Source organism: Phlebotomus argentipes, unplaced genomic scaffold, assembly GCF_947086385.1.
Source record: "Phlebotomus argentipes unplaced genomic scaffold, Phlebotomus argentipes genome assembly scaffold_18, whole genome shotgun sequence".
Classification (NCBI taxonomy): domain Eukaryota; kingdom Metazoa; phylum Arthropoda; class Insecta; order Diptera; family Psychodidae; genus Phlebotomus; species Phlebotomus argentipes.
The window spans coordinates 7,751,332-7,772,761 of NW_026776177.1; the positions used below are offsets into that span (position 1 = coordinate 7,751,332).

General features: G+C 45.4%; 6 protein-coding genes across 8 annotated transcripts; 3 read left to right on the forward strand and 3 right to left on the reverse strand.

Annotated features, from left to right (window-relative positions):
• Positions 1-20: 20 nt before the first annotated feature.
• On the reverse strand, positions 21-9,185 carry LOC132260063 (oxysterol-binding protein-related protein 9). The gene is made up of 11 exons (XM_059757973.1): positions 8,724-9,185; positions 4,585-4,713; positions 4,142-4,486; positions 4,009-4,078; positions 2,957-3,052; positions 2,774-2,894; positions 2,151-2,314; positions 1,742-2,089; positions 1,567-1,668; positions 901-1,426; positions 21-505 (listed from the first exon to the last, which is right to left on the reverse strand). The coding sequence occupies exons 1-11, from the start codon at positions 8,832-8,834 to the stop codon at positions 313-315; spliced, it is 2,205 nt and encodes a 734-aa protein (XP_059613956.1). The 5' UTR covers positions 8,835-9,185; the 3' UTR covers positions 21-312.
• Positions 5,886-8,732, forward strand: LOC132260068 (elongation of very long chain fatty acids protein 4-like). Its single transcript, XM_059757979.1, has 5 exons — positions 5,886-6,160; positions 6,246-6,339; positions 7,045-7,288; positions 7,359-7,495; positions 8,544-8,732. Exons 1-5 carry the CDS (start codon positions 6,027-6,029, stop codon positions 8,712-8,714), a joined length of 780 nt encoding a protein of 259 aa, XP_059613962.1. The 5' UTR covers positions 5,886-6,026; the 3' UTR covers positions 8,715-8,732.
• Positions 9,186-9,649: 464 nt separating the features above from the next.
• Positions 9,650-10,747, forward strand: LOC132260067 (uncharacterized). The gene is made up of 2 exons (XM_059757978.1): positions 9,650-9,895; positions 9,955-10,747. The coding sequence occupies exons 1-2, from the start codon at positions 9,857-9,859 to the stop codon at positions 10,729-10,731; spliced, it is 816 nt and encodes a 271-aa protein (XP_059613961.1). The 5' UTR covers positions 9,650-9,856; the 3' UTR covers positions 10,732-10,747.
• Positions 10,748-11,831: 1,084 nt separating this feature from the next.
• Positions 11,832-16,904, reverse strand: LOC132260064 (palmitoyltransferase app). 2 transcript variants are annotated; one of them, XM_059757974.1, is made up of 6 exons: positions 16,750-16,904; positions 15,566-16,186; positions 15,384-15,495; positions 14,612-15,036; positions 14,485-14,548; positions 11,832-12,489 (listed from the first exon to the last, which is right to left on the reverse strand). In XM_059757974.1, the coding sequence occupies exons 2-6, from the start codon at positions 16,088-16,090 to the stop codon at positions 11,843-11,845; spliced, it is 1,773 nt and encodes a 590-aa protein (XP_059613957.1). In that variant the 5' UTR covers positions 16,091-16,186; positions 16,750-16,904; the 3' UTR covers positions 11,832-11,842. The 2 variants fall into 2 exon arrangements, with proteins under 2 accessions (XP_059613957.1, XP_059613958.1); XM_059757975.1 differs by having other exon boundaries at positions 15,566-16,189.
• A 914-nt stretch (positions 16,905-17,818) lies between these two features.
• Positions 17,819-21,374, reverse strand: LOC132260071 (LITAF domain-containing protein). 2 transcript variants are annotated; one of them, XM_059757982.1, is made up of 3 exons: positions 21,219-21,374; positions 20,630-20,924; positions 17,819-17,929 (listed from the first exon to the last, which is right to left on the reverse strand). In XM_059757982.1, exons 1-3 carry the CDS (start codon positions 21,223-21,225, stop codon positions 17,824-17,826), a joined length of 408 nt encoding a protein of 135 aa, XP_059613965.1. In that variant the 5' UTR covers positions 21,226-21,374; the 3' UTR covers positions 17,819-17,823. The 2 variants fall into 2 exon arrangements, with proteins under 2 accessions (XP_059613965.1, XP_059613966.1); XM_059757983.1 differs by having other exon boundaries at positions 21,234-21,364.
• On the forward strand, positions 18,538-19,936 carry LOC132260069 (peptidoglycan-recognition protein 1-like). The gene is made up of 2 exons (XM_059757980.1): positions 18,538-19,075; positions 19,134-19,936. Exons 1-2 carry the CDS (start codon positions 18,680-18,682, stop codon positions 19,515-19,517), a joined length of 780 nt encoding a protein of 259 aa, XP_059613963.1. The 5' UTR covers positions 18,538-18,679; the 3' UTR covers positions 19,518-19,936.
• Positions 21,375-21,430: the final 56 nt, after the last annotated feature.

Below are 21,430 nucleotides of genomic sequence, written 5' to 3' on the forward strand. Positions count from 1 at the left end.
ATGTTATCCCTCCTCTCTACCTCTTGTTAAAGTTCTGCTTTAGAATTAGAGATAAGGTTGAGTTATTGCATTTGTTTCACCTCTCATTCAATAAAATAGTGTGTGTTGTAAGTGTTGCATCGTCAAAATACCACGATAAATTTCCTATATTTATCATTTTTCCATCCTCTCAGCTTTTATCAATTTTTCTCTTTTTTTTCCTTTTACTATGTATGTCTCTTCTGATATAGAAGTAAATTACTACGAATTCGTTAATAAATGTGTGGAGAAAACTCTGAGCTCCGCTCACAGACTCGTCACTGTCACTCTAAACTACCGCCTATCGCGCTTCGATTGTGCATAGAGTCTCTGGGAAAGTGGATTTGTGTAGATCCAATTTTCGCCCACGGCCTTGAAATACTTATTCTCCCACTCGACGCCGAGCTCCTTGCGCTCCTTCGCCTCATCGCGCTGCTTCTGCTCCACGCTGCACTTGGCGCCCGTCGCGCGCTCGATGTCGTTCAGTCTGGAAAGCAAGGAATAGCAGTGCATTAGCGAGGAAGACAGAGTCCTTCAGAGCACAATTCCTTTTAAGAAGATTGTTAGACTTCTTATGAGATTCTGTAATTCTTTTCAACATCAAAGAGGCTTTAAAGATCACCAAGAATGTCTGCCAAGATGCAATAGCAAACAGATTACAGTTTCCAGAACGACAAACGGCTAAAGAAATTTGCTTAATTGGTAATTATTCTTTCATGGAAAACGACCGGGATGTTAAGATTGCAGCTATAATCATCAATCTAACGCAGTTTAAGCTCAGAGAGATTACTTTAACAATTACTTTTGGTTAATCATTCGTTGCCGCTAAGGCCAGAGGAGTGAATCCAGTGCGATTTCAGTCTCACTGTCTCCAATACTCACTTGAGTCCCGCCGTGACCTCCTTCCACACCTTGCGGCTCTCCGAGTCGTCCTGCTCGGCGATCGGGCGCACGTTCTTGTGGAAGATGGGAATGCTGTTGACGTCCACGAACACCTCCGGCTTGTGACGCGAGCCGTCGTTCCACTTGGCCTCCATGGCGCCGCTCCACTCGCCCGCGATGCTCACGAAAGCCTTCTTCTCGCCGGGCGCGAACACTTCCGCCGTCACGCGGTTCTTCTTGCCGCCGTAGAACGGCTTGGTGAGGAACTCTACGTCGGCATGGTAGCCGGTGCGAGGGCACGAGATTGTCACTGTGCCGCCCAGCTCGATCCACGGCACAGTGAGAATCGAGCGCCCGTACCCATTCGGGAATGTGACAATGTACTCCTCGTTCAAGTCGCACAGTGTTACAATGCCCTGGCCGATGTTGTGGACGCCAATCGAGATGCCCAGGAATTTTGACTTGGTCCACACATGGGCCGCAAAGGATATCTTTTTCGCATAGTGCTCGGCATAGAAAGCGGAAACTGGGAATGAGAGAAGAGACACAGTGTGATAAATGCCAAGAAACACGAATTGACGCAGAAAATCGATAAAATCAATTTGAATGCAGACATTCTCCGCATGACAACAATTAGGGCTGCACTTTATTTATAAATATACTCACTTGGGGGATGGTGAGACACTTGCTCAGCCACGAATGTCAATTGGTTCTTGCTACACCACGGAACTGGACCATCGGAGACTAGTTCATTGTCTACTTGTTCATCTGTGATCAGAGAAAGTCCGTCAACGCTTTCGCCATTCGAGAGCGCATAACAAAAAGAGGAAGGAAAACTCACTGTTTTCAGCGATATTCCAGTGACACTGGAAAACCTCTCCCAGAATCGGATTATATGGCTTCTTGGCTACGCTGCTCTTCCGCCCAGCGTGATATGCGCTGAGATACCACTTCACCACCTGCACAATCCTGTCGCGCGGATCCTTGAGATCAGCAATCCGAATGAACAGATCAGGATGGGCAAAGTAGTCGGCGTACATCTCCAGCAGCGATCGGCGCTCGAGGATGAACGTCGGCAGCACCACTTTGGTCAGGTCCATGCCAATCTTCACCTGCGACAGCAAGTGCGTCACAACGGAGCCGTGCGACTCCATCGAGATATCATCGTCCGATTGATCCTCGTACAGGGCTGCAAGAGATACACCGCATAGTTAGAACGCTCCCTCGCAGCGCCGCGACGCCCTTCTCACCATCATAGTCCAGACTGCCGTCCGTGCAGATGGGCAGCCTTGAACCCAATCTCTTTCGCTCATGCGATGGCGTTGACGTTGAATTCTCCGCATTTTTGTCCGTGACAATCCGCGAGTTCGGCGCAACTTCTGGATCAACAGAATCTGGGAAGGAGCGTGTGTTGCTGGAGAAAAGGATAGTAAAGCCATCAATATCTGCTGCATTAGACTCTGAAATGTAGGGTTGAAAACCTGCTTCGCCGAAAAAACTTCCCCGAAAGCGTTCGAAACATATCACATACTTTTTCACAATGTTAATTACTTTCTATTTGATTGTGTGTCAACTAATACCATCCGAAAAATGTCACCCAGCGAAGCCACTCTAGAGCTTCCTGCATCTTCAGCACCACAAAAGTACGCACATTTAAACAAAAAGCGCCCCCCAGACAGAAAAGTTCAGGCACTAAAGTCCCTCTCGCACTCTCGCTCTTCCTCTGCTTTTTGCCAAGAAAATTCCCAGCGAAGCAGAGTGAAAAGCGACAGGCGGTGCGCATGAGTGGAAGATGCGGAGTTCAATCGAAATTCCCAGTGTCACGGCTCTGCCAAACACACAAAAACAGTCAACAAATCGCATATATACTCACTATGTGGGACTATTTCCCTGGCTACACGTCAGCATATCCTCATTCGCATCGTAAAAGTCCTCTTCGCCCTCAGAGCTGGAATACGATGTCTCTGGCACTAGAAGATTGAGAGCTGTTGCAGCTGCAAAGAGGGAATATCAATTGCCACGTTTCAGTTTCAATCATCTTAACTCTCCTTCTTACATTCAAAGTTATGCTGAACTGATTGTCGACTGCCGCCTTCAATGCACTCCGAGCCGAAAGCGATTCCCGTCTCAATTGGCAAATCTGGCGGTTGCTCTGTAAAGTAATTGCATTAAAATGCGTCATTAAATATCTCAATTATTGCAGATAAATAAACTGAGTTACTTTCTTCAAGAAGAAACATTGCTTAAGCACGTGGAAAACGAAGAAGTTTCGCTTTATCTCAGTGATTTGAGTATAAGAAGATGGTTTTCTTTTTATTTAATGGTATTCTAAAGGTCTAGAAATTGCCAGAAATGCAATTCCGTAGATATAAAAAATTGATTTCTTTAAAAGCATTCTTGTCAAAAATTGTACAACGCTCGCATGTGGACAACAAGTAACTGTTTTTAATTCATTGTTAAAATTATTAATTGTTTGCAAATTAGGTGAAGATCAAAAAGTTTTCAAACTGTTCAATATTTAATGAGAAAATGCTTCTCTTCCTCCTTTTCTGCTCACTTTGATGGATGAATTGACTTTTTGCATAATGAAAAAGTAGCACTAATATTTCTCCATCGAAACCATATGTTAAAATCAATAAATCACGAACGTGGGAACATAAAAGGTGTCTTTGCTACATATATCACCTCTAAATGCATATTATTTCAGCTGAAAGTTATTAAACATTCATGCACAAATTGCACAACATCCGATGTGAAAATTGAAACCCTTTCGATGGATATGAATTCTTTACCATGAGAATTATTGCCATCGCTCTAGTACTTGACAAACTCCAAAAACACTTCATTAACTGTCGCCCAAGTGCAATTAAATCATGTAATTCCATCCTCCTCAGCACTCATTTATGTGCCTGCACAGTGTTTCTGTGTAATTGAGTCGTGTTTCTGTGAAATGAGGCGTCGAATTCCAAAAGTTTCAACCCCAGAAGTGCTCCGCCGAAGAGTGTGAGAGCACAGAATCACTCCCCGGAGGTGGCAGATAATTAAATTCCGCCCGATATGATGACCATCGGCGGGGGTAATGAAATGATGACACAATAAATCACTCACCAACGTCAATCGTCGCCTCCAATTTACTAGTCGGGCCCTGATACACACCATTGATGGGGTGAGCCGTGTTCTGCGGAGAGGAAAAAATCAATTTCCACCCCCACAATCGCCACCCACGTGCCGTGTCTCTCACCTTTGCAATCTGCAGCAGCACGATTGAGTGCTTGATGTGATCCAGCATGACGTTGGCCTGCTCCTGCACCACCAAGCACTTGCTGCGTTCCTCCGCGTCCTCGATGCCCGCGATTCTCTGCTCTATGCTGGCCGTCTGGTCAATGATCAGCTGAAGATATGCATCGGCCTCAGACACCTTCCTATCGAAGGCCTGAAGGTAGTTTGGACGTTGCTTCGTTGAACTGTTGCTGGAGCCGTGAAAGCTGCCCTGCGGCTCCCACATGCCGCGACTCCTGTTGCCATGCCGCAGAATCGTGTCCTCCAAGCGACTCACCCACTTCTCCCGCTCGTCGGCATCGCGGGCCTGCGAAGCGCAATAGAAAGCATCACATCAATCCGAGTCAAATGGCGCTGCGATAATGAATTTACGGGCAAATACACCCAATTTCGCCGTCAACTCACCTGGAAATGAAATGTCTTGTGATCCACTGTTATTGTAAACGTGTTGACATCTTGATCATCGATGCCAACAATTGCGCCCTTCAAGCGAACACAGCCTCTTCGAACGCCTTTCATCATCTTCTCTTTCGACTGTAAGAGACAGAGAAAGCACAAATTGTAGATAAAATATTTCATTTAATCTCCTCTGTTTGTGATATTCAGATGTAGTTCAAATATTTCTTATTAAATTGAAATATGCTTTGTAGCCAAATTATTGATAATTCTATAATTTTGTTCAATATGAAAGTGAAAAATTTATTCCAATATGTAAATTTTTCAATTGTAATCAAAATTTATACATAATTTGATTCCCCCATCCCACTTCTGACACCAGTTTGGATCATTAAATTAATAAAACGACGTGTTAAAACATAATATCGAACTTTTCCAGTCGATATCCCCTTAATTACACCAACAAATTCAGGTACAAATCACTGAATTACTCAAGTTTTTATCACATAACAAAGCACTATGACGTGTCTTGCCGTAGAAATCTTATCATGCTTATCAACGTGAACTATTTGGATTGCATGGAGTACAAAGAGTCCAAGAATCATCCGGTGATACCAAAGTATCACACAATAACGCCAGAAAGAAAGAGAGTTCAATCTCTGCCTTTGCAGAAGAGTTATCTTTGTCAGATGCACAAAATACACACATTTTTCGCTCGTGCAAAAAAATTGCACATATTGACCCAATTTCTACCATCAGAGCATTTGTATTACGTTCTGCAAACACAGTGCTTTTCAGCGACGCGCGCACGCTGATCGTGTATTAACCTTCCTCTGCAAAATGGTAATGTATCACCCAAAAATTCCACTCAAAAGGCAAATTTAGCACCCGAAAGCAGTTATAAATAAATGCCATTAATTTGCAAAATCATTACAAACACGTCAATTGATGACACAGAGGAAATCACGCATGTTTAGCAACAAAAATCCACGCGGGAAGCAAAAGAACACATCAAAGTCGTGTGTATTTTCCACACACACGCGAGATTTGTCAACATGAGGAAGTGGCGAATCTCATTCTGCAGTTCGAAAATAGGAGTGAAGAAAATGAAAATGAAAAATTGCAGTGCATAGCGAAAAACTGCACTGGAATTGATTGATACAAATTAGATATGGGAAATTCAAAAGTCGAGTGACTTTTGGGGTCGATTGTATGTTAATGCACTTCTGCTTGCATAATCACAACACTGCAAAGTGGAAAAGTGAGTGTCAAAAGGACTCACGTTCACTCAATTGCTTCCCATTCACTGCCTAGGAAGCCAATAAGTTAGATTTTTCCCGCCTCTTCGCGAGTGTTTAAGTCTCTGTGCAAGAAGTTGTTCAAGAATTGACACAGGATATCTCTCGACTAAAGTGTTTGTTTGAAGTGTGCGCAAGAAGGACATTCGAAGCATGGATTGGTGGCACTATTTGTTTGTGGAAAGCGGTGATCCTCGCGTCTACTCCTGGCCACTCATGCAATCTCCTCTCGGCATTTTTGCCATCATCAGCGTCTATTTGTGTGTGGTATTGAAATGGGGACCAGAGTAAGTTTATCACTCACAGCCTAATCGATTCCCTCCGACACGCAATTCACCAATTTCCCTCCTTATTCTTCCGCCTTGACTCAAGCTTCATGAGGAATCGACGACCGTTCGATCTGAAAATCGTCATTGCCGCCTACAACTTTAGCATGATTGTCATGTGCTCTTGGGTTATTTATGCAGTAAGTGTGATTTCAGTCTTTCGCTGGCACAAATTCATCATCATATCAAAAGGCAAATATTGCTGTGTTTACTCTGCAAAATCAGGCAAAACATTCAGTGACTTGGAAGTGTGAAAATTCAATGCTTTTGACCAACGGAAATATAGTGTAAAAAGAACATAATCTAATTAAGGTCATCCAAATCTATTTTAATCATTCGGAAACAGATGATTTCCCATTAAACATTTATGAATCCTTGATATTTCCCACAAAATCTTCAACAATATTCAATCAACAATTTCATTTACAAAAACATAACTCAATTTTCCCACAAATTCACCTAAAAATGTGCGTGCAAAGCAGACTATTTCAGCGATTTCAGCTCTAGTTCAGGACTGCTTATGAAATTTCAATTGCACTTGTGTTGTGACTCACACTTTTTATCGTACGACAATCCAAACACAGAAAAGTGGCAATGAAAAATTGCCAAGATCATCACTAAGCAGTGTTTTACGGCAAATCATACAGAAAGAAATAAAAAAAAGTGGTAAGACAATGCGAAGTTTGTGTGCAATTTCGCACACACAACTTCACATATGAAGTGAATCAATTGAAAAGCGCTGCGAAATCCCATTTGACGGTGAAAATCATTCACATCACATTAAATGTGTGGGGATTTATTATGATAGCATGACTAGAATATTTCCTTCCACCGCCCACAAAAAGTACCAACAAGAGGGAATTCACTTCGGCACGTTCATGTCCTGCGTCGAGATGGACTTCTCCGACAGTCCCACGCTCATGCGGGTGCTCAGCATCACTTGGTGGGTGATGATGGCCAAGGTAATCGAGCTGGTGGACACGGTTTTCTTCGTGCTGCGCAAAAAGCAGAAACAGGTGTCCGTGCTGCACGTCTACCACCACGCTAGCACGCTCTTCCTCTGCTGGCTGGGGGCGAAGTACGTCGGCGGTGAGTGCACATCCCTGATCAATCCAATGCCCTCACTTAATCCCTCGCTTTCTCTTTCTCTTTCTTTCAGTCGGCGTAGCGATCTTCTCCATCCTCGTCAACTCCTTCGTGCACGTCCTCATGTACTCCTACTACTTCCTCTCCATCTTCCGCAGCCTCCAGCACCGATTGCGGCCGATAAAGCCCTACATCACCGTGATACAGATGGTAAAGCGACAGAGAAAAGCATTTATCTACCCTTCCTTCACACCCACATCACAACCCATACTCATCACGTCACTCATATTCTTCCGCATCTAACACGCGAAAAAACATCGCATTTACGCGAAATTATTGCGGCAAATCCCATTATAATGTATGCGACCCAGAGAGAGAGACACATTTTAGAGGACAACCATAGACAGTGGCGTAATGACGATCTCAGAAAGACAAGCAAACACAACAAACGTGTTCTGCTGCCCCAGTAACTCTAGTAGAAAGCAAGGGAAACGCTTAGATTTACATTAATGAGCTTAAACTTGCAGGTTAAAGCCAAGACTTGACAAGGATTTATTCCAGAATTATTTTACAACACAGAAAACTGATGTTTGGTTCTAAAAAATAAACTTTCTTAAGATTTTATTTTTAAATGATCGTAAGAAATCTTTAAATATCTAATTAAAAAGGAATTTTACAAGGATAAAGACCTTGGAGTTCAAGGCGATCTTCCAAAAAAAAGTTGTCAGTTAATTCTTTAAATGATAAAACCAAAATTACTGAATATTTTGTCAAATATTCACAAGAATATCCTAGAAAGAGACCCGCAACTCCTCGAAATTCTAATTTGTTCTTTGATAAGAAGTTTAGTGTCACTTTTACGGCCCTTATAAAATTAATTTGGCACGTTTGGGAAGTAAAACAATTACTTTACAATTGATTATCTAATCTTAGAGATGCGAGAATCCTGACAATAATAATTGAATGATAAATGCATTGACTACTCCACTGGCGTCAGATTTGCCTCACATTTTGGCAATTTTGCGGGTAGGCTTCGCGACCTTTGCAGTTTTCCTCACGGGATAAGAGACTCGACCTATTTTAGTCACTTTGAGCTTGGCAGGCGCTCGACAGCGCGGCAAGCTTGCAGATTTAGGGCAATATTTATCGTCACTGAGGGCAGACACGAAGTTATCTTATCCGAGCTGATAGTCTTGTTGGCAGGCTCAGCGCCCGGATCGATAGGCGGATTGGAATCACGCTCTGTCTCCCTTCGCAGGTCCAGTTCACCATGATCCTCGTGCATATCGGCGTGACGGCGTACTTCCACTGCACGCTCCCGACCGCGATCCTGGCCATGTACTTCCCCAACGTCGTGGTGATCTTCTACATGTTCTACAACTTCTACCAGCACTCGTACGTGCGTAATAGTAATAAAGGCAAGAAGTAGAGCACTCACTGTGTAGTAAGAAAGCAGGCCCGCGTTCTCGTCCAGGACGAACCAGCGGTACTGCCAGCCCTTCATCACGTTCGTCCACTTGCTCAGCGTCCCCTCGAGCATCGCGCTCATGGTGCAGCCGGTCAGGTGGGGGTCGCGGACTGTCGAGTCGCACACACAAGTGCGCTGCGGAGAAAACACACGCTCTGCGGGGAGGTGGGGGCCCCTCTCCAAGGAAGCGCAGCTCTGGCAACCTCTTTTTTCTCCTCGTCACTTCGCACTACGCCCGCATTTGGGGCGCCCCTCTGCGCGGTTTTGCACTACACAGCACACCCCGGCCACCACTCACGGCACTCCGACTGTTTTCTCGCGGAAACTACTGCGATTTCGCGGCGAAAATCAGCAAAACAGGAGATTGCGGGATGAGGATTTTGCTCACTTGACGTTTTCCTCGCGGTGTCACTTCGTCACATGACGGCCAGACTTTCCAGTGGCTGCCGTGGCGCTGGTGATGGTGAAGAGTTGAAGTCCGTGTTTGAAAATCAACGTGTATAATTTCTAGTATTTAATTATCACAATTCGCAAAAAAACGCAATAAGAAAGTTCTTAGAATTGCAATCGAGTATGGAATAGAAAATTAATAATTCCTCAATACCTAAAACTGTAGATGAGAAATCAGGCGGTAAATTGTGCACTATATCTTTACAAAGAAAGCAGGTAAGAACTTATATTGCTTAAAAAAATGAATAATCGTATCTAGTTGCTAACGAAGAACCTGAAGTACGTAAAAAAAACAAAAAAGCTTTCACAATTTTATTCATTGTACAAGAAAAAATAATTATTGGTAGAATTAGCTGTGATTGTTTAACAGAACAAAGTAAAATGCACCAGAAAGATCATTTTATCTCATTAGATTTCTTCTAGGCTGTGTTCTTATCAAATTCTAGGTACATAAGGCTCCAAGTTAGGCTTTCATAAACCTCCTATTTTGGCCATACGCGTAGTAGAGACGAAAAAATGAGAGATTATGCGCTCTCCGCTGGGTTCTGACGTCTGCTTTGCAGTGTCGCGCGGAGAGCAAAATAAACAAGGTGCAAAGTGAGGGTTTTCCATGAAAAGGGGCTGAATTGGAGGGAAATTCTGTGGCTTTTCGGATGGAGCACCACGCCAGGAGGAGCCTCACGGCGGATAAGGTGAGTTAAAATAGGAAGTTTGGCAGAAGAGCCCGTGCAAAGGATATTCGCTTTCGCAGCTCAAGGCACAGGTTCGGGAGTCCTTTGATCACTTGCGGAAAGCCCTCGCCATCCGGGAGAAGCTGCTCCTGCGCCAGGTGGAAGTGCTGCAGAACCAGACACAGCAGAAGCTCTCAATAGACGAGGTGAAGTTCATTCCCGAGAACGACAGCACTGTGATAAACAGCATCCGGGAGTTTGGCAAGTTCAATCTGGAGAACTACAACTTCGCCAATGATCTACTGGCCAACGAGGACTACATTTGTCCAGCCATTGATCACGAGACGCTGCATAAGTGCGTGAGCGTGGAGAAGTCCACACCGGACATTGATTTCAGCAACAATCGCACCATCATCACGGAGAATGCGAATTACCTCAACGACTCCATTATCAACATCATCCTGAGCGAATCTAAGGAACTGATTGAGGGCAAAAGTGGGCGTGGGGAGGGCGCCAAGGCGACACAATCGATGGGGAGTAAACACGAGGAGACGCCCAGCAAATCGATAAAGTGCTGCGTCTCCAACATGACCATCAACCGCTGCTCTGGCACGCTGAATCTCAAGAATATCTCGCACCTGACTATCAACACCACCTGCAAGGCCACTCCGGCCGCCTCTTCCAGCCTCGAGGACACCGCAAATCCGCACACGTGCTCGCTGGAGACGTCCATCGACGCACAGCACGAGCATCCTGGGCAGATTCAGCAGTGGCTCAAGCAGATCATCTCCGAGACGGAAACAGAGCCAATTCCCAGCGATGACATCCTCGAGCACAGCCGCATAGACACGCAGTGAAGTCCCAAATGAAAACGCATTCCAGTCTGGTCTTTTTGTTAAAATAATATCTAATTATTTTTGATACCTTGCGTAGTAAAATCTATCAAAAAATTCTATACATTTCCTCTCTTTTTCCAATCATCCTCTGGACTTCCTCTTTGAGCTCAAAGCCAATTGCATTTAAGAGAGATAGAAATGAATGATACATTTCTTTCCTTTTGTATAGTGGGAAGCATTTTCTCTAAAATAGATATTACAATAGTGAATCTCTAATTTTCTTTAAACATTTGCTTTGTCCTCACATTACTTCTTAGGTAATTCCTTCCTCACTTCCATGACTAAAGGGTTATCCTTCCTAAATACTTAACGACTTCTCTCGAAATCTTCTTCTCATCAGGAGAAATGCTCAAGAGAGAGAGTTGCTAAACACTTAGACAGAGATGCTGACAATGAAATATTTTACCGGAGAACTAAAAAAATGGAATTCTTTAATGGCACTGCTTTGAGGAATTTTAGACGAACATCTTGGACTGTTGATAAATTTTAAAGCATTTCTCGTCTCTAATCTTAAGCATTTGCCGCTCTGTCTTCAGATTTCTCATCTGTTCTTAATGTTAGAAAAGTATTTAAGTAATTATTTGATTAAACTCAAATGACGATGAACAAGTAAATGCATTCAGGGCCGGTTTTTGCTGAAGATCTCGAGAGAAAAAGAGAGAGAGTGTGAAAAATACCCACAAATCTTGAGGAAATTATTCCTAAACTTCTTATCCCAAGAATGAAAATGCCACTGATGATTAACTTGTGTTCTCACTTAATTGTACTATCTTTTTTCGTTAGTTTCACGTTTTTTTTCTCATGTGTGTGTGTGTGTGTAATCTCCTTTTGCGATTGTATAGTTTCCCGCCAAGTGTTTTTTCTTCCCCAAAACCTTCCCAAAATGCCTTCCTAAGAGACCAAAACACTTTGTAGTTCATAATAATACGTATAAATTAGCGGTAGACGTAAATAGTCAGTACGTATTTACAAAGAAAACATTAACAAATTGTAGAAGACGAAGAGATTGAGGCGAATTGTTGATGTAAAGGAAGGAGAAATAAAAGGTGATAGTGAAGTCTCACAGGAAATCTCACACGATCGCCGCACTCTTCACGAGACACGCGCTCGAATTGTTGCCCAGGCTCGAGCCGTCCAGGCTGTCGAGATCCAGGGCAGTATCAATCATCGTGGTGTCGTGCAGCATGCGCAGCCGACTCGAGCTATTGACACTTTCCGCCACTGACGGTATCACATTTTTCATCTCAATCGTCGCACCGACGGTCTTCTGGCGCGTCACGTCGCCGTTCTTGGCCTTCAGCTCGTCCTTCGCCTTCGCCGGCGTCTTCGCGACGACAGCCTGATCGCCGCGATAGGCGCTCGCCGCCGCCGCCGGATCGTCCAGGTCCAGGTCATCCGCCAGGAGCGTGGACGAGGCCACGAGCAGGCTGTTGTTGGCGTCGAAGCTGATCTCGTCCGACGTGTTGCCCACGTTGGAGTACACATGCATCGTGGGATCCTCGTCGGCCGCCGGAATATTGCTGTACACATTTTCCACGGGCGCCGCCCCTACGGTCTCTTGTCGCTCCGGCTCCTCCGCGTCCGCCTCCACGGACGCCCGGAAGAGGTTCGTGTAGCTGTCACTCACCTTGTTGTCCGCGCAACTCTCATCCGCCGGACTCTGCATCGTCGCCAGCGGAATCTCGTTCTCCACCAAGTGATCAACACTGTTGGAGTTTCCTGCAAGAGAGAATCACGGCATTAGTCATCAGCCGGAAAGATTGTGTGGATTGTGTGTGGATTTTCTACACTCAAAATGCAGGACTTTCTTCAAGCCACACAATGCCTAAGCTTCCTCCTTCAACTCTCCTCTTTCGCTCTTCCAGCCAGCTTCACTGGAGGACACAGATTATCTGGCCTTTCTTTTTTAGGTGCATTCAGCGAGCGTCTAAGTAACATTGAAGCACATCAAAATCAGTACAGAAAATGCAGACAGTACAGAATTGTGCTGAAATATCTTATCACGAGTGTTGCTTAATTGCATTTTAATCACGTTGATTCTCTATTTTATCAATCATATCTGAAAAACTGACTATTCTTGATTCGCAAAAGGCCAAGTCTCAAAGATATGAAGTCAGAATTAACTGAAAAGAACATGAAATGTGATTATCTCACGACTTTAATTGCAACAGACGGACGACCCAAATTTATTAGCAAGCACAGAAGATAAATTGCTCAAAACCGTTCCTTTTCCATTGATTCTGCCTTTGGCACCCTTCAAGACTCGGCCCCCAACTTCACAACGCGGAATATTTCAGCACGGTTCTGCAACGTGTGGGGACTATTTCGAGGAGAATCCATAAAAGGTGACAAGACAGCGGGTGGTGTGGACGGAGAAAGGGATTTGCAGGGGAGTCGGATGTGACACAGAAACCTCGAGCATCCCCAAATAGCCCCCGCGTGAATCCTCTTTTGGTCTAAAAATAGGTGAGACACAGCAAAAGCTTTCTCTAACGGAAAACATAACAGAAGGAATGTCTAATAAAACATCAGAGCGTATTCTAAATTGAGATTAAAAGCTTGCGTCAATCTATTTTAGGGTGACTCTGTCTATAGATATCCATCTAAGGTTTTTTTTATTATTATCTGCCTCACGGGCATTGAGACTCACCCTCAAAAATCTCTTTCTTCTTCTCTCCCTCAAAACATATTCACATCAGAGTTTTGCAAGGAAGTGTGAGAATGGAAAGAAAAACGTAAAATTATATTTGCTCTCTTCTTCTCTCTCTCTCTCTCTTTCTCCGATTGAAATCTTTCTTTTCCAAACATTTAATTCCCTCCCGATAATATAATGTCCTTTTTGTAATCTAATATTCTCCATATAAATACAATTTCTCCCTCATATTTCACACCCAATATCAATTTGTAAATATATTAGCTTTGCTTTTAAGTTTAATCTCTTTTGTTTATCTTTGGGTCTTGAGTACAATATCATCATTAATGCTATATTATTTATTGTAAAATCCGTGTTTTCAACACCTAAGGAACTCGATTCAAGTCAAAGCAACGCCCCAACCAATTACCCAACTCTCTCACAGACAAATTCTTGAGCAGACACAACACACAATTTGATTAAACACCCCACAAATGAGTCTCTCTCGTCGCCACAAAAACATAAGAGGGAAACAGAACGAGTTAAACTTGTCCTAAGGCCGCGATTTCACGAGGATTGCACTAAACTGGGGTGACATCAATGTTCAGGGAGAGATTCTCAGATGTGAATTGTGTACTAGGTGTCACTGAAATCCTCGTCAATGGCATTCAAGTCCTTCCCGATCGCGTACTCGTACAGATTTGAGTACCTCTGCTGCCGCCTGTGACCTTTCAACACCGGACTCGTCACGATCGGCCTCTTCTTCTCCACGCGCAACTCCTGCCGCAGCATCGGATCCAATTCCCCCTCCCGCGCGATCCCATGCACCCTCAGATCGAGCTCGTCGCACACACTGTGCCGCTGATCCTCACGACGCGCAATGGCGCGGTTCTTGTGGTACGGATACTGATGCTGCAGCATCTTGGCATTGGCGCCGAAGCGCTTCTGCGGCGAGAAGTACGTGACATTGGTGGGAATGAGTGATCGACTGGCTGCACTTTGGATCACTGCCGGCGGATGGAAGGACGCAGGCGTATCGCAGTAAATATGGCGAGATCGCGGACGGTTCGACGGACACTTACCGTTGTGGAGATTATCGTAGCTGCGCTGCCGATACACTCCTGTCCCGGATGGATTGCCCTCCACCTGAAACAGACATGCACGCAAGTGAGCTGGGAATTTTGCAGCACAGAAGGGAGATGAACTCACATCCATATCGTAGATATTTCCCGTCGCCTTGGGCGATTCCGCCGTCTGCGCCGCTGTGGGCTGGTGCGGAATCATGGGGGCGTTGGACATGAAGGGATCGGGCACCAGCATCTGGCTCCTGTATTCGTCTGTCACAATGCCGCGCCGATCGATGAGCGACGGCTGGATGGGCCCGCACAGGATGTGAAAGCAGTTCAGGCAGATGTTGCCCCGCGAGTAGGGATTCACGGCGTGCTGGCCGCCCTTTGTGGAGAAGGAGCCCTTGATGTCCTCATTCGTTGTTTGGTCGCTGGTGATGAGGTACGTGTGGAAGCCCGCTAGGCCGATCACCGACCACACGGAGAGGAAGCAAATGATGGCGATAATCAGGCTGAAGGGACTCTCCTTGATCGCCTCCAGTGTCAAGTCATTGCGGTCTTTCGTCACTGCAAACAAGAATCGCGTCATTGAAGTGTTTGCGCGCCTCACTAGCTTTTAGCGCGCTTATTAGTCACAATAGAGCTGAGCATTGTTACTTTTGTGTGCTGTAGTTTTAGAATCGCCCATTGTAAAACTAACTTTCTCCTCTCGCAGCGCCACTTGACCCACATTTCCCCATTCAGTTAATTAATCTCTTATCTGCACACACTCTGCCAGTATCGAGAGACACTCTCGAGAGCAATTAGGCTGCGCCGCAGCTCAAAAGACTTCCTCCCCAGCAGTTGGACAAATATGCTAATATTTGCGCGCTCGACAATTACAATTGAGCACGCCGAAAAGTGAGGCAACTTACGCAGAACAATGTGTGTGGTTGAGCAGGTGAAGATGAAGACTGTCAGGAATGCCAGAGAGACAATGAACATGTAGAAGAAGCGATAATTGCGCTTCCCCACGCAATTTCCCACCTGAAATGGAGACACATAATAAAGAGTGTGTACAAATGCCAGGGTGTCACTTGGGGTGCTTCTCACTCACCCATGGACAGTGATGGTCGAAGCGTGACACGCAGTTGTCGCAGAGGCTGCAGTGGGAAGCTCTGGGTGGTCTGAATATCTTGCACGTGAAGCAGTACTTTAGCTTCACGATCTGACCGCGCACGAGCACCTCCTTTGTGCGCGGCGGCGGCCTGTAAGTGGGACTGTTGAGGGAGTTTGGCACCTCAATCTGCTTCTCGATGTACGCCGCCTCGTCCTGGGAGGCCCGCGGGATGATGCCCGGATCCGAGAATGATGTGCGGAACAGAGAGCTCATGGTGAAGATATAGAGAATGCCGCCGATGATCGGGATGGCCGGCGTGATCTTCTCCGCCAGGAAGGGGCAATCGAAGGCGAAGAAAAGCGCGCTGGTGCCCGTGATGAGGAACACGGTCAGGTAGAAGATGCCCGAGTGCGGGGCGGTCATCAGGTATCCATCACAGAAGAATTTATTGCGTCCCGCAAAGATCTCCCACTTTCTCGTCACACGCGGATTCGGCGCCATCGTCCAGCACAGCAAATTCATCTGCCCTCCTGGGTTCCTGTCTTTCGCTCTTTGCCACTCTGCCAAGTCGTCAGCGCCAGAGAATCATGCCTTTTTCCTTGTCATTGCGCGCTTCTCCTGCTGGGCGAGAAGAATGGACACGGAACATGAGTGAAATTGATTGGATTTCAGCAAATACAGCGCGATAAGATAAGCTCTCTCTGCCTGCCGGGCTATTCATCGGGACGCAAACACCCTCTGGGCGTGACCTTCGCAGCCTTCCGGCTGAGGAGCCCCTTCCGCGAAGAAAACAAATCTCCACCGTCACTTTCCTTAATGAATAATCGCGGAATCAGCGAAGCGGAGGAAATTCATTCCGTCCGGATGGCTGACCACGCGCGCTTCTCACTCTCTGCGGAGGTCATCCGCGCAAAATTCGCTCTCATCATCGCCCCCCGTGAGTCACCCGAGCGCGCCCCGCGCAGATAACGAGCCCGCGACAGCGCCAGATAACGCGAGGAACAATAAAAAGCACCTAAGATCGTCATCGCTGCCAATCTCACTCCCAGACAGCCCGTAAAGCAATCGAGGGCAGCTTCTGGGCAGCCTTGCACACTCCGCAAATATTGGCAGAGTGGCCCCCGCCCCATTTGGCCTCCGCAGCAAAAGAACAACACACACACAACATTGAGGAAACGCACCGTGAGGAAGTTGCTCGCTATTCACGCCTCCACCATTCTTGCGGTCACGGCGCAGCACTCACGACTTTCCTGGCCACTATATGCACGCACTGGCACGGTTTTCACGCACTCTCAGCAGCGGTCTTGAGTATTTTTCGCGCAAAATCTGCCACCCTTCGTTGCTCTTGTTCTGAAAATGGGCCCAGAATGGCTGTCAAAAGAGTCGATGATTAATTACGCGGCGCCGAGGAAATTTATACACGAGTAAATTACAAAACTCAATATATTGTAAAAATTCAATGTGACGGGAAAACGGGAGGGAAACAGAAAAAGGAATCTGGGAAAATATACAATCTCTATACACATTTTACAAGTAATCTTACGCGTCTGAATAAAGCCAGGTGTATAAAATAAGTATTGCAACTTTAGCGACACTAGCACCATCTCTCGGTGGACTTTTGTCAATTTGTCTCTACCGCGAAGGGCAAAAGTTATGATTTCTCTTCTATCTAATCTAAACGAATTCAGCAATAATAAACTCCCTTTTTACACTCTTTCCATGTTATATTACATTAAATATAAATGACAAAGTAAATATTTTGAGATTTATACAATGACAGACAAGAAATCATTTTCGGATTGGTTTTTTTCCATCTGTGTGAATAAGCCAAAAAATGCATCAAAATACGCTTTTATGTTCCATTTCAATCGTTCTTTCTGCTCGTCCTAATTAGAGGAATGAATGCTTTGGCTCAATTCATCTTTTGCATCCCAACTGCAAACAAATCTCTTCCTTTTTTGCATTGTTTTCAAGGGAAAAGTTATCATAAAATAAAGTCCCTTTCGTTCTTTCTATTTCTTCCATAAGAAACGAATTTCAAAAAAAAAAAAATAGTCGTAGAATAGTTAACTAATAAAATAATATAAACACCGTGAGCATTGGAAGTGGAGTCAGTAGAAATCAATTAGATTTGGCATTAGAATTGATTAGTAAGACAACTATTGAAGAGTCCATTGCTGCGCAGGGACCAACGTTGCACGGGGATTCGGGCGATCCTGCGCGGTGAGAGAGGCAGGCAGGAAGCGGGGCAGCGCTTATCGGCGATGGCGTCCCAGGTAAGCCTTGCAGTTGGGACACGTGTGATGGACGTCCATGCACTCGTCAATGCAGCACGGAATCAGACAGCAGCCCAGCCAGCATCTGCAACGAGAGAAGCTCAATGAATTTTCCGCTTGAGAGTGATTCTTTCAGTCTGCTCTGCACGAGCACTCCCGCATAATTCCAATCCCGCACACACAATTAGAGTGAGAAATGCGTTTTATGGAAATCATCAGGCAATGAGTCGCTGCTGAGAACCATTGTTCTCTTGCTCAGCAAAGGAAAATTAACTAAACTAATACAACTCCACTGAGGGAAGTCGAGAAAATGGAAAATGCATCGCACGTCACACTGAAAAATGTAACAACAAATTCCATTTCAAGTTCAATTCAAATGCTAAACAATAGAGACTATTAATATATTGAGATGATTACGATTATTATATCTAAATTGTGGAAATTGTTTAATTTCTTTCGAGAAATTTCGAGAAAGAAGGAGAGAAACAGAGCTTCCCAACATGCCCAAGATTAAAGTCAGTTGCGGTAATAAATGAAAATTCACAAATGCACTATTGAATGGAATGAGCGGAACTGTAAAATTCATTTTCCGGAATCTTGATAAAACCTCATTTCTCAGCGCCAAGAATGCTGGACAACAGCACGAAGGAGAGAAAATCTCAGTCGAAAATGAGAGTAACACACATTTCATTGATGGAAAATCTCCCTCTCTCTCTTTCCCATCAATTTCCGTGTTCACTTGCAAAATTGAATTCTCCGTGTTCTTCCCAGGTGATTAAGAATCTCAGCTTCAGTTGCAGTCGATTTGAGTGCGCGCGATCGAATAGACTTCGTGATGGAGAAGATTGAGAAAAAGGCGCCTGAAAGTTCTAAATTCGAGACGACGGAAGATGATAAGGAGAAGGTAAAGAGTTGCTGGTGTTACGGCAGTGTGTGCACAGGATGGCTGCTCTTCCTCTTCAGCGTCGTCAGCATCATCATGATCGTGGTGTTCCTCAGCATGCGCGGCGATCCTGATTGCCACGAGCTTAGCGATTCCGAGTCTGAGGAGGAAGAATCCACAACAATCGATATCGAGCACGCTGTGCCCACGGACGAGGAGCACCTGCTCAGGATAGTCAGCCGAGGCGAATGGGAGGCCAGACCGGAACAACACGAGCCTGTTCACCTTCATCTGCCCACGAAGAGAGTGATTGTCGCCCACACAGCCACGGACAACTGCACAACGATGGTAAATGGCTCATCTTCCGCGCCTCCACGGTCACTAATTCCCATCCTCTTTTCCACAGTTCGAGTGCATCAAAGTCGTGCAGGATCTGCAGAAGTTCCATCTGGACACTCACGGCTGGGACGACATCGGCTACAACTTCCTGATCGGCGGCGACGGATCGGCGTACGAGGGCCGCGGCTGGGAGAAACAAGGTGCACATACGAAGAATTACAATGTGAACGCCATCGGAATTGCCTTCATCGGCACCTTCAACAAGAACACGCCGCCCGAGGAGCAGCTGAAGGCCTTCAAGAACCTCCTGCAGTGGGGCATCGACACACAAAAACTGGACGAGAACTACAAACTCTTCGGCCATCGGCAGTTCTCGCCCACGAGCAGTCCGGGTCAGGTTCTGTACGACATCATCAAGAGCATGCCACACTGGTCGGAGAACATCAATTGATAGTGAGTTTTTCGGTTGTGATAACTAATATTAGAGAATCTCAATAGTCCTTAAACACGCGCGAGTATAAAATTCGACTTCAGATTCTTCAATTTGACGAAGATAAACCATAGGGAATATGATTGCAGGACATTCATTTGTGACCTTGGACGTCAGGATTCGTTCTAATTTACTTTCCAGTCGCTGTTATATTGCAAATATCTCGCAATTATTGCACAATTTGCCACTTGAAATCTCAACCATGTAATTTTTACAGCAATTAACAGGCAAATTCTCTCGGGAAAATTTTTTAATTCTATTGTTTGCCCGTTTTCGAGAGAAAATACAAAGCTCTCTATTTTGCACGTAAAACCCATTGAGAAGTGTGTGTTGTGTTTTTCGTTATAGGAATAAATAATAAAATATGTGTAATGTATTAATTTCAAGTATAATTATTCTTCCTCACGGAAAAAATATGTGTGTGTGTATGTGTGTGTCCAAGAATGTAGAATTGTGAGGTCATAAAATCGATTTTTTCTCTGCCTCTCTCGCTCTCGTCATGCGTTATTTTGCATATTCTCATATTCTGAATTCATTTGCCTCTTAATTGGCATAATTAAATGAGAGAACATGAGCAAATGGGACACTTTTCAGCAGCATTCGCCACTGGATGCATGGCAGACCTTTGATTGCGCTCATTAAAGATAGGGTGATGTTTTTTTTTCCTGGAAAGCATTATATCGATAGAAACAACGTCTTCAGGCAAGTTTGAGATTGAATAGAGATGCAAAAAAAATGTGGTTTTCCATTCGGTAACAAAACATAAAGTATTGCTAACAAAAACCTTATCAAGAGTTGGTCAATTTTCCGTCCCACTCGAGCGAAAAGACAGTCGTGAGTAGAGCGAAACACCCTGCGAGCTAAATTGATTGATTCGATTTGCATTCTAATGAAAGTCAAGTGGAATATTTTCTCAATGACCCAGAAGAACGCGTCCTCACAATCCCATCAATTTCCCCGTTGATTGAGTGGGAACTTTCGCTCAAATTCACGTCAATACACGCCCGAACGAGCATTGCATCACTGATGAAACTTTCTGCAAATCCCTTGCAATCCCAGCATAGTTGACTCACCCGAGCAGCGCGATCACGAGTCCGCTGAGGTATGCGATGGGCCCGGGCTCGCTGCGGGTCTGCGTGTTGATCTCTGCGTGGCAAGTGGGGCAGATCATGTGGGTGGTGTGCGGCCCGATGGGCACCACTGTCGTCACGATAGCCGCGGGCACGCGCGTGCTGGCCTGCGGCGTGAAGGGGCTCACCGGGGGCACACCACCGACAGCCTGCGCGTAGCTGGGCGGGGCGCTGGGCGGTGGAACAAAGCCATACGGTGGCGGAGCCGTTCCGTTCTTGTCTCCCATCTTTTCTGCGTCTGCAAACACAACAACAACAACGATCAATCAATACAGCCTTCCGGAGGACACCGTCTCGCCCCAATCTCGACCACTGAGCTGTCACACGACACTGTTTATTTACTGTATGGGCGGCGTGATGTAATATTTAGAGCCACATTTATGCGATTTGATGTTTGCTATTGCGAAATCTCGAGGCTCCCAGGGCTAATTTTAGACAACACTCCGCGAAGCCCTCCAAACGCCGTCCGGAGGCGCGTCGCGGCCTTGAGAGCACTCGCCAACGCAAACCAACACTACCCTGCGACACTCACGGAACATCCACTTACTGTCAGAGGGCCAGGAAGTACAAGAAGATCCTCTTTTGCTCAGGAAGTGAGATTTTGGGCGTCAAAGTCACTCTTTTGCGAATTCGATGAAAAATCGTCCAACCACATCAGCGCCGTCGGCAAAACCCCAAACTACGCACTGCTAGAAAATTCAAGCCAAAAACCGTTGAAATACAGACCACTTCCTGGACAATTCC